The sequence below is a fragment of the Rhinatrema bivittatum genome, chromosome 15 (assembly GCF_901001135.1).
Source record: "Rhinatrema bivittatum chromosome 15, aRhiBiv1.1, whole genome shotgun sequence".
In the NCBI taxonomy this organism is placed as follows: domain Eukaryota; kingdom Metazoa; phylum Chordata; class Amphibia; order Gymnophiona; family Rhinatrematidae; genus Rhinatrema; species Rhinatrema bivittatum.
In genome coordinates, this window is record NC_042629.1 from 68284159 (window position 1) to 68297173 (window position 13015).

At 43.5% G+C, this 13015-nt stretch overlaps 1 protein-coding gene across 1 annotated transcript in view; it reads left to right on the forward strand.

Annotated features, from left to right (window-relative positions):
- LOC115076515 (pleckstrin homology domain-containing family G member 5-like) overlaps positions 1–13015 on the forward strand; it is a 71934-nt gene that overhangs the window by 13218 nt on the left and 45701 nt on the right. Inside the window, exons 4-5 of the mRNA XM_029578056.1 lie at positions 3994–4130; positions 12688–12850. Coding sequence (XP_029433916.1) covers positions 3994–4130; positions 12688–12850 — 300 coding nt within the window. The remainder of the gene's footprint in view (positions 1–3993; positions 4131–12687; positions 12851–13015) is intronic.

Below are 13015 nucleotides of genomic sequence, written 5' to 3' on the forward strand. Positions count from 1 at the left end.
AGGGGGGAGGTGGGAGGGCGCAGTTTCAAACTGTCTGCAGTAGGCAAAGTCTGCAGGTGCTTTTTTTGTGCCTGTTTCTAAGAGAAAGCACGGGCGTAGGTCCGATTTCAAACTTACCATGGTTACAAAGTTCCCACACTCTTTATGCCTTCTTTTGCACACTCTGTGCACTATTTTCCTCTTCCGACCTGACCTCGCCCTGGGGAACATCTCCTCTAAATATGGCAAAAAGGACTCACGTTGGGGGGGGGGGGGGGAGGATTTTCAAAATGACTTAGGTGCGTAAAAGTAGCATATGTTGTAGCAATTTTCAAAAGCCCATTTTTAAGTGCTTAAAGTACACTTAGGCGCATAAAACCTATTTGCAATTCCTTAGCGAATATCCTAGCGATTGTCAAACGTCCACTTACATGCAAAAGCCAGTTAAGCACATAAATCCTTTTGAAAATTACCCACATTGTGTGGAGCAATGCGTGCTCTTATCGTCACGTTTGGCAGAAGACAGTTTTCAGGCGCCCAGCTTGCCCCTGTAAATGGCAGTCTGGGCCTTGGGATAAGTGACAATGTGCTGACCCACAGGCCTGTGAGTAGGTTGCCCAGACTGATGACCCAGCTATGAACCGACGGGGAGAGGAAAGGTTACCTTTTATATCCAACTCAGCATTAGGCTGATAACATCTCGCACATGGAATGACGCTTTGGGGAAACCAGCAAGTTTCTGCCTGCCTGACTGGGGTTTGCCATCCGGCATGTTCAGGCTGTGGAACTCAGGAAATGGCCTCCGAGCAGCTGATGGTGTTGGGCTGCTTCCCTCCAAGGGGGGTGAACAAGAGGCTGGAGGTGATTCATCATTCTGCAATATATTATGTAGCGATATACACTCAGCAGTTTTTTTTTCTAAGGTACATAGTGTATGGCAGCGTTTCCCAACCCTCTCCTGGGGGCACACCTAACCCGGTGAGCTTTCAGGATATCCAGGATGAATATGCATGAGAGAGATTTGCATGCAATGGAGACCCAGGGTATGCAAATCTATCTCCTGCCTATGCACTGTGACAATCCTGAAAACCTGACTGATTAGGTAGGCCTCCAGGAGAGGGTTGGGAAGCACTGGTATACGGAATAGTCTTTTGTTTTCTTTTGCCTTAAGTGAAAGCGCATTGAATACTTTGCCAAATATCCAAGGTTTTGCTCATTTATGACTCACTGCCCACTTCTTATGAAGGATAGCTGTTCTGAGCCTCGGACACTGCTGGATTCAGTTCCTTGCGGTTCCATTTGTTCTTTGATGCTATAATTTTGCAGTAGGGATGCTGTGCGTATTTTACAAACCTTTTGGCAGAACTAACATAGCTTTTAAGGGTAGGGTAGCCATGACATCAGTATAGGAAAGAGCATGGGACCTCTAGTAAATTGTGTGACACTCTTGATCAAAGGAAGGCAGATATTCAGGACCGATCTGTTCTGTATTGATGAATATAATAGCAGTGGTGTCAATTGAAATTCTAGAGGAAAGCTCTGGACAGAAATCAGTTTTTCTGGGGCAGAGTCTATGAGCGTGCCCCTTTTCTCTCCTGCCCCCCAGGCCAGCACTGCAGGGACCCTTTGGCTGGAGTTTTTACGCCAGTGATTTACAGATATCTGCAGACTGATCAGGCCTCAGTGTATGAACCTTGCGACTGGACACAAACGGGGATGTGTTGTAAGACTGCACGCACACACACGTTACCTGTTCGATCTAAGTACCTAATTGTCATTTTTAAACTTACTGGTTTTCCCTTATTGGCATGTATACGTTTTAGGTTTTGGGCAGCTTTGAACGCTGTGGTAATGCAAGTACTTTGTTCATTTGCTCCAGTTTGTAACCACTTTTATAATTCTGTGCTTTACTTTTCAGCTTGCACATGACATTTAAGGCTGAATCAGCTCCTACAAGTGGTTCTTAGGTAGCAGAAGGTCTAATTCTGTATCGGGTGTTTCTTTCTGCTCTGTATTTAGTAGGGATGCGCAACCCCAAAATTTTGGGTTTCTTTTTGGTTTGGATTAGTTTCATTTAATAAATATATATATATATATTATATTGTGGAGGGTTTGTTTGCCAACCCCCCTCTCCCTCCAATTATACTAGAAATGCCTCCCAAAAACAAAAGAAAAACCCCTCCAAAAAAGGGGGCCTCGGGTGGCTTTGGCAGGACTGTCCCAAACTAAAAAATGGCCCGGGGCCAGTGCTCAGGCAGGGTCCGCTGGAAGCAACGAATAGGAAAATACCCCAAAAATTAGCAGGTATTTTACAGGAGGCTATTTTTATTTTGGTTTTTTTTTCTATTAGAACAAACCAAAAATGGTCTCATTTGTTAAAAACAAATGCATATTTATTTATTTCAAATCTTTTATGGATTGCTTAACTGATATAATCTCCTTAAGCGATGTACAATGAAATCAACACATAAAATAATACAGTCAATGCAACCAAAATAAAAATATAAAATACTGCCTACTTCTTCCATCCCCACATTTCATAACATAATTTCCCTATTATTTAGCTGTGGTTTTATGCCTGTTATAATCCTTTTACAGAAGGGTAAAAACCTTGATCTTCTCAGGGTTTGGGGACTGGGAGGAGCTGGAAGGAGTCATAACACTCTGTATGGATGTTTCTCTACAATCCCCCCCCCAACCACCACCAAGAACCCCTTATGTACAAATCTGTAACACATGCCTCAAGTGAACATAATCCACGCGCATTTATTCTGTATTAAACTTTTGCTTTTACAAGGCGTTATAAAGCATCTAAGCCATTGAACTTTGGACAATCAGTTAGCACTGGAGATTCTTGGAATTCTCCTATTGTAAACTCATTACCTTTGCTATTGGTGCTCATTATACTGTAGTTGACTTGCTGATTATTAACAGATTGGCCCCATAACGTTAGAAGTTGTTAAACCTTGGGATAAATGCATTCTTCTTGGTGCCATGGCGCTGACCTTTCAGCCTGGAATGCTGTCGGAGGCATTCTGAGGGGCTGCTTGGAAAGGTGAATCCGATAAGTAAAATGGAACTACAAATATCCCTTCCCTGGTAGCCAATCAACTGGATAACGTAACGGCAGTGTCCAGAGGAGGGGAGAAGTGCTGAGAGCTGACTAAGGTTAGGGAGCAGAGTCCTGCAAGTAAGTGCACTTTGCACCATGCGCTCTGGAATGCATTTAGGGAAAAGATTTCTGTCGGTGGGGAAACCCCCTCATTAAAAATCAACTTCTATCCAGCATTAGTTTGCACATTTCTGTATCTATTAAAGCCAGTCACGTGAGGTTAACTTTATGAGAAGTGTTTTTTCGTGTCTCCTGATAAGTATGTGCTGTGTTATGTGAATATGTATGGAATATGTTTCATTTTATGACTGAATATTGTAAGCTGCTCTGGTCAATTATTTTGAATTGCAGGATAGAAAATTCTGTAAATTAAAATAAATGTTGTGCCTGCATATGGACTCTGCATGAGATTATGGCTTGCCTTATTTCATTTTCCCTCTAACCTTTGTTAATCTTGGCCATTGGCCTTGATTGAGGGAATTATAGGATCATTGAACTGAAGGGGACCTCAACAGGTCGTCCAGTCTTGTCCCTGATGCAAGGCGGGATCCACTATACTTAAATGAGAAGTTTGTTACATTTATGGAGATACTACTACCTCCATAGATAACATTTTACAGGGAGTAACTACCCTTAGACAAGTTAATTTCTCAGGTTCAAATCCCACCTCTGCAACCAAATGTGCTATGCATTTTTCCCTAGAGATAAAATGAGAAAAACCCTTTAGTATATCTGACTTTTGCTGTTTCTCCTTCAAGGGCCAGATTTTATCTACAACAGAAGGGCATGGCCTAACTGAAATACTTCAGAGAAAATGGGATTGCTAATGTGCAATAATACATTTAAAATATGGCCATTTTCATCCACCGTGATGTCCACAATACCTGCATTCTGTTTTTCAGAGAGGCACTATTGCCAGTTTTTGAGAGGAAAGGGATTGAATTAAACAAAGTGGATATTTTTCTTGACCAATCCAACACGCCACTCCTCCTCAACTTTGAAGCATATAGATTTGGAGGTCATTACCTTAAAGTTAAAGGTAAGAGATCATTATTTTTGTGATAGAAACATTGCATAATTGATCTTTGTCTGAAATTTTTTTTATGTCCAGGTTTCTAGCAGAGTAGTTGTTTTGGGGGGGGGGGGGGGGTGGGGGAGTTGATTTTGTTGCAGTTTCTGTAATACCAGCATAAGAATAATCGAGAGAAGATGCTCCATCAGCTTTGAAAAGACCACAAACTCATGAGCACCATCAGCTGTGGATCAGAACATAAGAAATGCCAGGCTGGGTCAGACCAAGTTCCATCCATCCTGTCCCCTACAGTGGCAAGGTCAGGTCACAAGTACCTAGCAAATGCCCAATCATTCCTGTTCTACTGGTGGCAGCATCCAAGATGGCTCGGGCTCAGCGAGGCTACACACATACACATGTGCATACAGAAACACCACACGTGGACCCAAACTTCCTTTATACAGATAGATTACACAGCTTCAGGCATAGGCATGAGAAAGGCGGAGGCTGGAAGGAACAAAACGGGGATCTTGTATGCTCTTCTACTCAAGATAGTGGAGTGGAAAGGAAGAAGGCAAAATGGCTGTTCTGGATAAGAAGAAGTCTTGCAGTCTGACCGACAATGGCCAGATGAGTTGGGCTAGATGGTCTCTTTTCTGCCATCATCTACTCTGTTACTATAACTGTATAGTTCAATATGATAAATAACATAGATCAATCAAATAACATGTCAAGTAAAAATAACCCTTATAAAATGTGTATTATATTTACAGCACTGCTGTGGTGCCAACAAGAAAAGCCTACAAAAAAAGCAGTAATCTTGCCCAGGTCCTGGTACTCCTTGTAGGAGTGGCCACAATGGTGCAGCCCAGGGCCTGGACTAGAGTAATAGGCACGGTAGGTAAACCTTACAGCCTTGCGCACACACAGATTTAACATCTGAGAATGTTCTGGTCAGAAGGTTTGGAGTGGCGAGTGAGGGAAGTCCAGGCTGTCCCCCCCCCCCTCTCTCTCTCTGCAGGAGTCTGGGGAAGGGGGAGGGCCCGTCTTCCAACCCCACTGTCTTCAGAGTCCTGTTGTGGGTATAGAGTGTCACACAGACAATTCCCTGTGCTGGTGCCGCTTCCACTTTACTATAAATAGCTGTTCGTGAGGGATCCAGTAGTGGGGGTAGAGGCTATCCCTGCTCCCAGGGAGTAAATCTCGCTCTCCCTAAGGTCCGTCTTTCATTGGGAGAAAGAGGTCCTTGATCTGAGTCTGCGCGCGAACAAAGATCTTTGCAGGAGGATTGGGAAGCGAGTGTCAGCTGCCAGTCCAGAGGTGACCAACTATGTGGAGGAGGAGTGGAGAACAGGAGAGAGCTGTGCCCATCTGGTGCTCTCATCAAGAAATCCAGAAGGTGAAAGATTCGAGCATGTGGTGAATCGGGTATCATAAAGGTACTTAAGAATTAAGGAGCCTTAAACTCCAGGAAAAAGGGCGACAACAAGGATTAGAAACTCCCTTCTGAAATCTCAGTATCTGCTTAAAAACTTTACCACTTGCAACTTTCTAATTTGAACCATTTAGTAAAGATTGTTTTTTTTTGGAATACCAATACCTTGTGTCGTTTGTTATGTACCAGCTAAACGCCTTGGGTCCTGAAGGAAATCGTTCGGTCCCTCTCTCCCCCCCCCCCCCCTGGAAGGGGGGATTACATACACATAGAATAATTTCCAATACGGTCTTCTCTCAAGGATCACATGTTCCTGTTGAAGGCTAGTCGTTTCTCCCCTGCGTGGGCTTGGATGAGCTCACCTATATATTACTTATCTGTGTGTCAGGATCAGTCTACACTATGAAATATCGCATTTCTATCTGAAGTAATCACTAAGTCATTACCATTCATGACTCAGCAGGCTGGAAGGTTTGCCTAAGGGTTTTAGATGAAACTTCAGACCAGATAACTCGGGAGGGCACTTGAAGAGTTAGATGTTGCTGGTCTGCTGTGCAATCATATTCAATATCGGTTCTTTCTGATTTCTCGAGGCTTGACTGCCCCTTCACTAGTCCTTCCAGTTAAGAGCCACTCAGTTCCAAGACCAGGCTGAGGCCATCAAGACGCAATACGCTTAAACCAATCTGCTGAAGACCCAGTGATATGAAATGAGGGGTCTCAAGGGGTAGTTAGGGGGCAGCCCTCTGGCTATGAGCTTTCCTCAACTCGATGAAGATACAGGAGAGTAAATGGGATACAGTATACAGGGGGGGGGGGATTTATTGTTGCAATGGAGTAATCTTACCCTTCTCATAGCAAGGGGCACTGTACTGGGAAGTGTTTTCACACTGATTATCCAGGGACCAACTCGGATGTGTCAGAGAAACCACATGTGAGAAAAATCTGAAGGCATTTTTTCCCATTAACTTTTGTTATGTACATTAAGGGCAAGTATTGTGTATTAAGCTTAATGAATTCGCCATAGTCAAAGCATTGCTCACCTTATTTTGCATAAGGGATAGTTTAGATTTAAAGGCTGTCTCTCTCTCTCCTCATATTGGGTGACTTAGTGGTGATGGTTTGTGTTTTTTTTAAAGGGTAAAGAAAAGACATGGAAAGAGGCAGTTAAAACAAACAAACTATTGGCTACCCCTGTTATTGCTAATGGAATGGTCTTCATATGTCCCAGTGTAGAAGGCAGTATCTTCCATGACTGTGGCTCTTATGGGTGTGGACTAATGGCTCTTAATCCATAACTCTTTGACTGTAGGATGAATTTTATTTTTTTAAATTTAAGCTTCGTAGAGTATGCTAGCGAGGCAAGGTTGTTTTCACACCCTTTGTTAATCACAGTTCCTAATTCCGTGTGCCATCTTGTCATCTTTTTTTTTTCTTATTGTGTTGGGGATTAAAAACCTTGTGCTCCTTTTTTTATGGATGTTGCTGCTTGAAATTGTCACCTACACCTCTGATTCAATTGGTAACTTTGTCTTTGAGATCTGAAGGCATGGCATTGCTTGAGCATTTCAATTTTTATTTTTTTGACTATTCAGTTTTCTCCTGCTCCTGTGGGCTTCCAGCTCAGTCAGAACCAGGGCTGGGACCTGGTACCATGAACCTTCAGTGCTACCCGGGGGATGTTTCACTCGTGTTATATCCTCCTTTTTACTTTAGCTCCAGTCATTGCAGTGATGGTCCTGAGCTGGAGGGCATGCAGTGAAGCTTTTCTGGAAACCTGCAGCCATGGGCCCTAAATCTGACCACTAAGGGGTCACCATTGCCTGATGACTATGAGACCCTTCCCCTCACCCCCTCTCAGGGGCTGTGAACTCTGCCTCCATGGCATCTCCGACCAGTCCAGGAGGTAGAAGACCAGAGATGGGAATTAAACCCCATTCTGTCCTCATGGCAGCAAGGCACCAGACTACTCCTCATTTCAAATTTCTAACCAGACATATTGCTAGAAATGTTCCGAAACCACATCGCCTCGAATCTTCAAAGGATGTTTACAACCGGAGCTGAAAGTTTTCTTTTTAACTTTTGAATTTCTTAATTGTGTCCTTAATGGGGAGTTAATCTATCTACCTACAAGTTTTGTGCAGCCTAGAGGTGCATCTGCAGTAGATCTACCACTTAGGAGCTATCGTGCTGAGCGATGATGCGTGGTCTATGATGTAACGTCACCCTTAGCGCTTTGGCTGTAGGAAGCAAACGTTCCTCACCCTCCCCTCAACATCTTGATCATCGATGCAGAAGATTGTACTTCACACTGAACCACTGTGGTTGGAAGTTGCAGAATACATATCTTTAAATAAATAAATAAGAGGTTTCCATGTTTCCAAGGACTACAGAACCTGAACTATGGTTAGGAGAATGGATGCCGCACAGTTCACTAAAATGAACTCGAGTAGCTAGCATAGGTGAAGTGGGAGCCAAACTCTGCTCTCTGATCTTCATAATTCAGCTGCACAGAAGATCTTTAGATGGCTTTGTGTATGGGCTGCAGTTTTCACTTGTCAAAAGAACCAGTCAAACTGGAATGCAGAACAATATAAACAAACAAGCAGTTTCCAGTTAAACAATTTTAATGATGCCAGAAAATACGCTGGAAATACCCAGTGAAGATTTGCACCGAAGTCTGATGCTACTCCCAGCCAACTGTCATCTGACCAGACTTTCAGTTTCATTTCTTGCACTTTTGGCTGTTTCAGCAAAGCTTTTGCCAGAACTCTTGCATCATCATGCAAATGTATAAGCAACACAGAAGAATGACCAGTGGTCACAAATTAACCAAGAGTCCTAAACATTAACAATAAAATTTTTTTTTTTCTCAGAGAACAAGCAAGATGGAAGTCCTCTCGCATGGGTGACATCATCATCCGATGGAGCCCAGCACTTAAAATTTGTGTCCAAGTTTCTAGAACTTGGACTGTGCCTCATTGGACATGCCTTACACCATGTGTCCACGCGGGGTCCCTTTCAGCCTTTTCTTGGTCACTTTTCTAAGTTGTTTTCCCCACCATGGCAGTGTGCTGTTGGTACTCAGCGGCCTTTGACCCACTGCCGTCATTGAGTGTGATTTTGCGTCCCTTTTGTTTCAGCCGAATATGTCAAGTGGGTTCCAGTGATGCCCCCAGTGCAAAAGGACCATGTCTAACATGGACCCCCATGATAGATGTGTCATTTGATTTGGAGGCATCGCATGATGTCAAGGGGTAGTGCAAATGTGCAACCATGATCCTGAAAGGACAACAGTCCTTATTGGAAGTGATGGAGAGATTCTCTGGGCACCGGACGATCGATCCATCAGCATCAAAGCACCTTGGAGCTGCACTGATTGAAGCATGTTCACAAAGGAGCATTTTGTCTAGTGAAATTGTTTTTGTGTTTTGATCTGGTGGCTTCCTCCTGTTTCTTTGGAACTCTGTCTCATTCAGAACTTGGTACCATGAGCCTTCATTCATATAGCCAGGGATTTTTCTCCTATTTTTATATCTCGCTCCCGTTCCTCCCTTTACCATACCTAATCTAGAAATTGCAGTGACAGTCCTCAGCTGAGAGCCATAATCCAGGACTTTTTCCAGAATCTAGCAATGATGGGCCCTGAATCTGGCCACAAGGTGTCATCGTTCAGCGATGACCATGACTCCTTCCCCACCGGGTACTGTGAACACTGCCACTGCAGCATCCTCAGCCAACCCAAGGAGTGGAAGACCCGACTCAGGGATTGAAACACTGGGATTTGCCACACTGAGCCACTGGGCTGACGAAGTTGGGCTTTTAAAAATAGTTTTCTTATCCCTCCAGGCTCAGAGTTGAGAAGATGCTTGTGGGATGGGGAAAGAAAGCCTTGGGTGTCAACCAGGTCAATTTTTATGGTGCGTCAAGAAAGCAGAATGAAATTGTCAACTGTCCCACAACAAAAAAGGGCTCTATTGCCAAATTTTGTGGGATGGGAAGGCACTATACTTTGATGTAGTTGAATGTTATGACAATAAAAAATTAGTGTTTTTTGAAATATACCATTTTTTTAATAATGATTACCAGATTATGATCTGCATCTGAAGTTAGAGCTCCCAAGCCCAGGGCAAGGTGGTACAAGAGGTTACAGTTGCATTTATTCTAGTGATTAAATTCACCTGTAGAGAGGATTACAGCGTTATGAAGATTAAATGCTAGCTTCCCTTTATTTCATTTTTTCTTAATGCCGTGTAAGTTGTGGCGATCTGTCATTTTTCACCAGAGCTTGCCAGCGGAGTAGTTTACCTGAGTGCTGCTGCTTCTGATAGAGGACAGTAGTACCATAGGAAGGGTCCACGTTTACCCAGCGGCAGCTCCTGGTTTGTTTCTGCAGCACAAATCTTTGATGAATCTGTTTCTCACACCTCCCATTTCTGTTTTAAAACTTTGTGGACTCTTAACCTCGGTGGCTCATCAAAAGCTGAATCGCACTTGTCGGCAGCGGTTTAAAGGGACTCGACAAACACGGCAGCCTGGGGATGGCTCGGAGCGGCATTGCTGCATTGTCACCTAAAATTCTTGCAACCAGGAGCATTCCCTGTGGTCCTCAAGGGCTGCACACTGGTCTAGTTTTGGGTGTGACGCAAAATTATGTAAATAAACCTCGTCTCAGAGCAAATATATGCAAATACCTTTTGGGGGCAGGGGCCGATTCCCATTTTGTGTTGACGGGTAGAAGATTTTGATGAATCAGCCTCTTGAAGGCTGCTCACTGTGAAGATCCTGAAAACCCAGACCTGTCATGCAGCTCTTGCATGTTGCGGCTAAGGAACCTCTGCTCCGCCCTGGTCCTGAACTCTGCTGCAGCCAATTATGACCGATCACTAAAATTTTCTAATGGTCCAAAGTGTCAAAAACTGCCAATGCCAGCCTCGCAGGAAGCTCAAAGTCATTTGGCTGAACAGACGCAATACTAAATATTTAATCCCTCAGCTTTTCATTTTACATTCATTTATGTGTGCGAGATCTTGTTCATGTCCGTGCCGAGCCCATAAAAGACATTTCTTTGAAAGGCCAGGCTTGCCATGACATGCGTCCACGCTGTTGGAACATGACGGCAGAGCGGGGCCGCTTACGGGCTCAGCACGTACATTAGCATGCAGGCTGTGTTTCCGTCTCAGCCACGGGGAAGAATAATCCCAGATAGATGTTCCCTTTTGGTAAGTTCTTTTGCTGTACATCAATGGCTTGAAAATATTTCTGAAATGCATTCATTCTCTTTTCTGGACAAGAGGCGAGATGGGCATCTGTCATGTATTATAGGGGACAGTGACAGGTTGCTAGCCTGGGCAGCAGGCTGGCTTGGCTACAATCCCCAGCAAAGGGCACAGAAGGATGAAGAGCAAGCTTCTGCAGGTGGTCAAGTTTTGCATGGCTAGCAGCTGGGAGATATCCTTAGCTAGAGAGACAGTGTAGGTAGGGGCAACCAGGGAGACTTGATGGTCCAAAAAGTCATCTTCCGCTGACATGTGCTATGTTGTGTTCATGTAATGTCTGATGAATACACTGTGTTGATCTTGTAGTTGACCTGCAAAGCTAATAATCCCTTCACTGACCCAGGTAGACGGGGCTTCTTAGAAAGCTGGCTGGCTGGAAATAGATCCCAGCACAGTTTTGTTTTTATTAATCTGATCCCGTTGAACAGAGGGGAATGGAAGGGTGGGTCACTGGAAGTCTTTAGCATGGTTTGGTATGTATGGCTGGATCACTGATGTAATACCGTGCACATGACTGTTCTCTTGCAAACTGCGGCTTGTCTGGTCTTCTCTGCGTTCTCCAGCTGCCAATGCAGCCCAGGGGGCCCAGGGTAAGGAGGTGCCTTTGGCTTTCGGGCTGTCTGTGCTAGGAGAGAGAAACAGGGTAAGCAGGAGTAACGCAGGAGTGAATATTCATTAAATATGTGTTTTTGCCGGTTTTGTCTAGGCACTAGGTCACTGGTGTGTTTTCCTTATCCTGGAAACCAAACCTGCTTGTGGTCCTTGAACTCTGGAGTTAATCCCGGACTAATCTATGCCAGGCAGTGCCAATATGAATGCTTAATCTGGCTAAATAGTCTTATCTGTGCCCCCAAATGCCTTGAGCAGTGGCCGGGATCCCTTTCTTCTCCAAGGAGAATGTGAACGCTACTTCTGCAGCCAGGAGCAGAAAGAGAGCTCAGGAAGATCACCTTCTTTAAAATGGGTCTCAGAATTGGAGTAAAAGATGATAATTTAAGGCTTTCAGATGAGCGGCAAATAATTCTGCTGTTTTATTCATGTTTTGAAAGTCTCTAATGTGTATTGAACTATTAATTTATTTAATTTAAGATGTTACTCATGTAACACAGATTCAAACACACTTTGAATTTTATAAAAGGTAAGAAAGCGTGAGCCTTGATAGTTACTTCCTGTACTTTAGGGGCCGTAGATGTTGGGGATGTGCAGGGAAATCTTTATCTTGGTTTGTTTGTTTGCTTATTGATCATTTTAATTCACTTTTTCATTTTGTGGGCTTATTTTTAATTTGTATTCGTTTTGCAAAAAACAGCAGACCCTGCAAATAATGCGCAATATTTTCTGAAACAAATGAACCTGAAAGTATTGGAGCTTTTATTTATTTATTTATTATTTTGTGGGGGAAGGGGAGAGGAATTGAGCATTTCTTGTGTGGGTAAAACAAACCAAAATGAAAATTCCTCATTCATTTCCATTTATAAAAAAAACAAACACACACAATTATTCCATTTGGTCCATCTACATTGCTGCTTAGAACCTGCTTGCAAGGTAAAATTCAGTCTTGAGTTGAATGCACATCCCTAGTAGATGTACTGTCTCTTTTAGATGCATATTCCAATTGCAGTAAATCCCCTGTAGTAAGACTGGGAAATGATAGTTACACTTCTAAGACCAGTTAGATGTTTACAGAGCAGCGTCTTTTGTGAGAAAGCCAGCAAATAGTTTACCAAAGCTGCCATAACGGGCGGGATTTTAATTTGAGTTCTTTTGGAAATTCTAGAAATATCAGATAAACCATGAGGATAATTAGAGCTCTCCTGCTTTCTGCTGCATATTGAACACTGTTTTGTTTTTTTTATTTGCTGCTTCTTAGCCAAACCTGGTGATGAACTGAAAGTGGAACAGGCTGTGAAGGAGTTCAGGTCTCTGAGCTTGCCCATAATCAGGTCCACCGTCCCCATGAATGCTATCATCTGCAACGCCGTGCCAGAGAGGCCCGACCAGGCTGCCCTGCGCGAGAGAGCATGGACATTTTGGTAAGCCGGAACGCCTGCTTTCACCGTGATGTGTCACCCAGTGAATTTGTTTGATTTAAAAGTAATTTCAGCGGAAGTACACAAATACCTTCTTGTTTCCTTTGCATGTGAAGTTCTATATTTCAATACACGCGTTTCTCTTTCTATTGTTTACGTCCAGTAGTT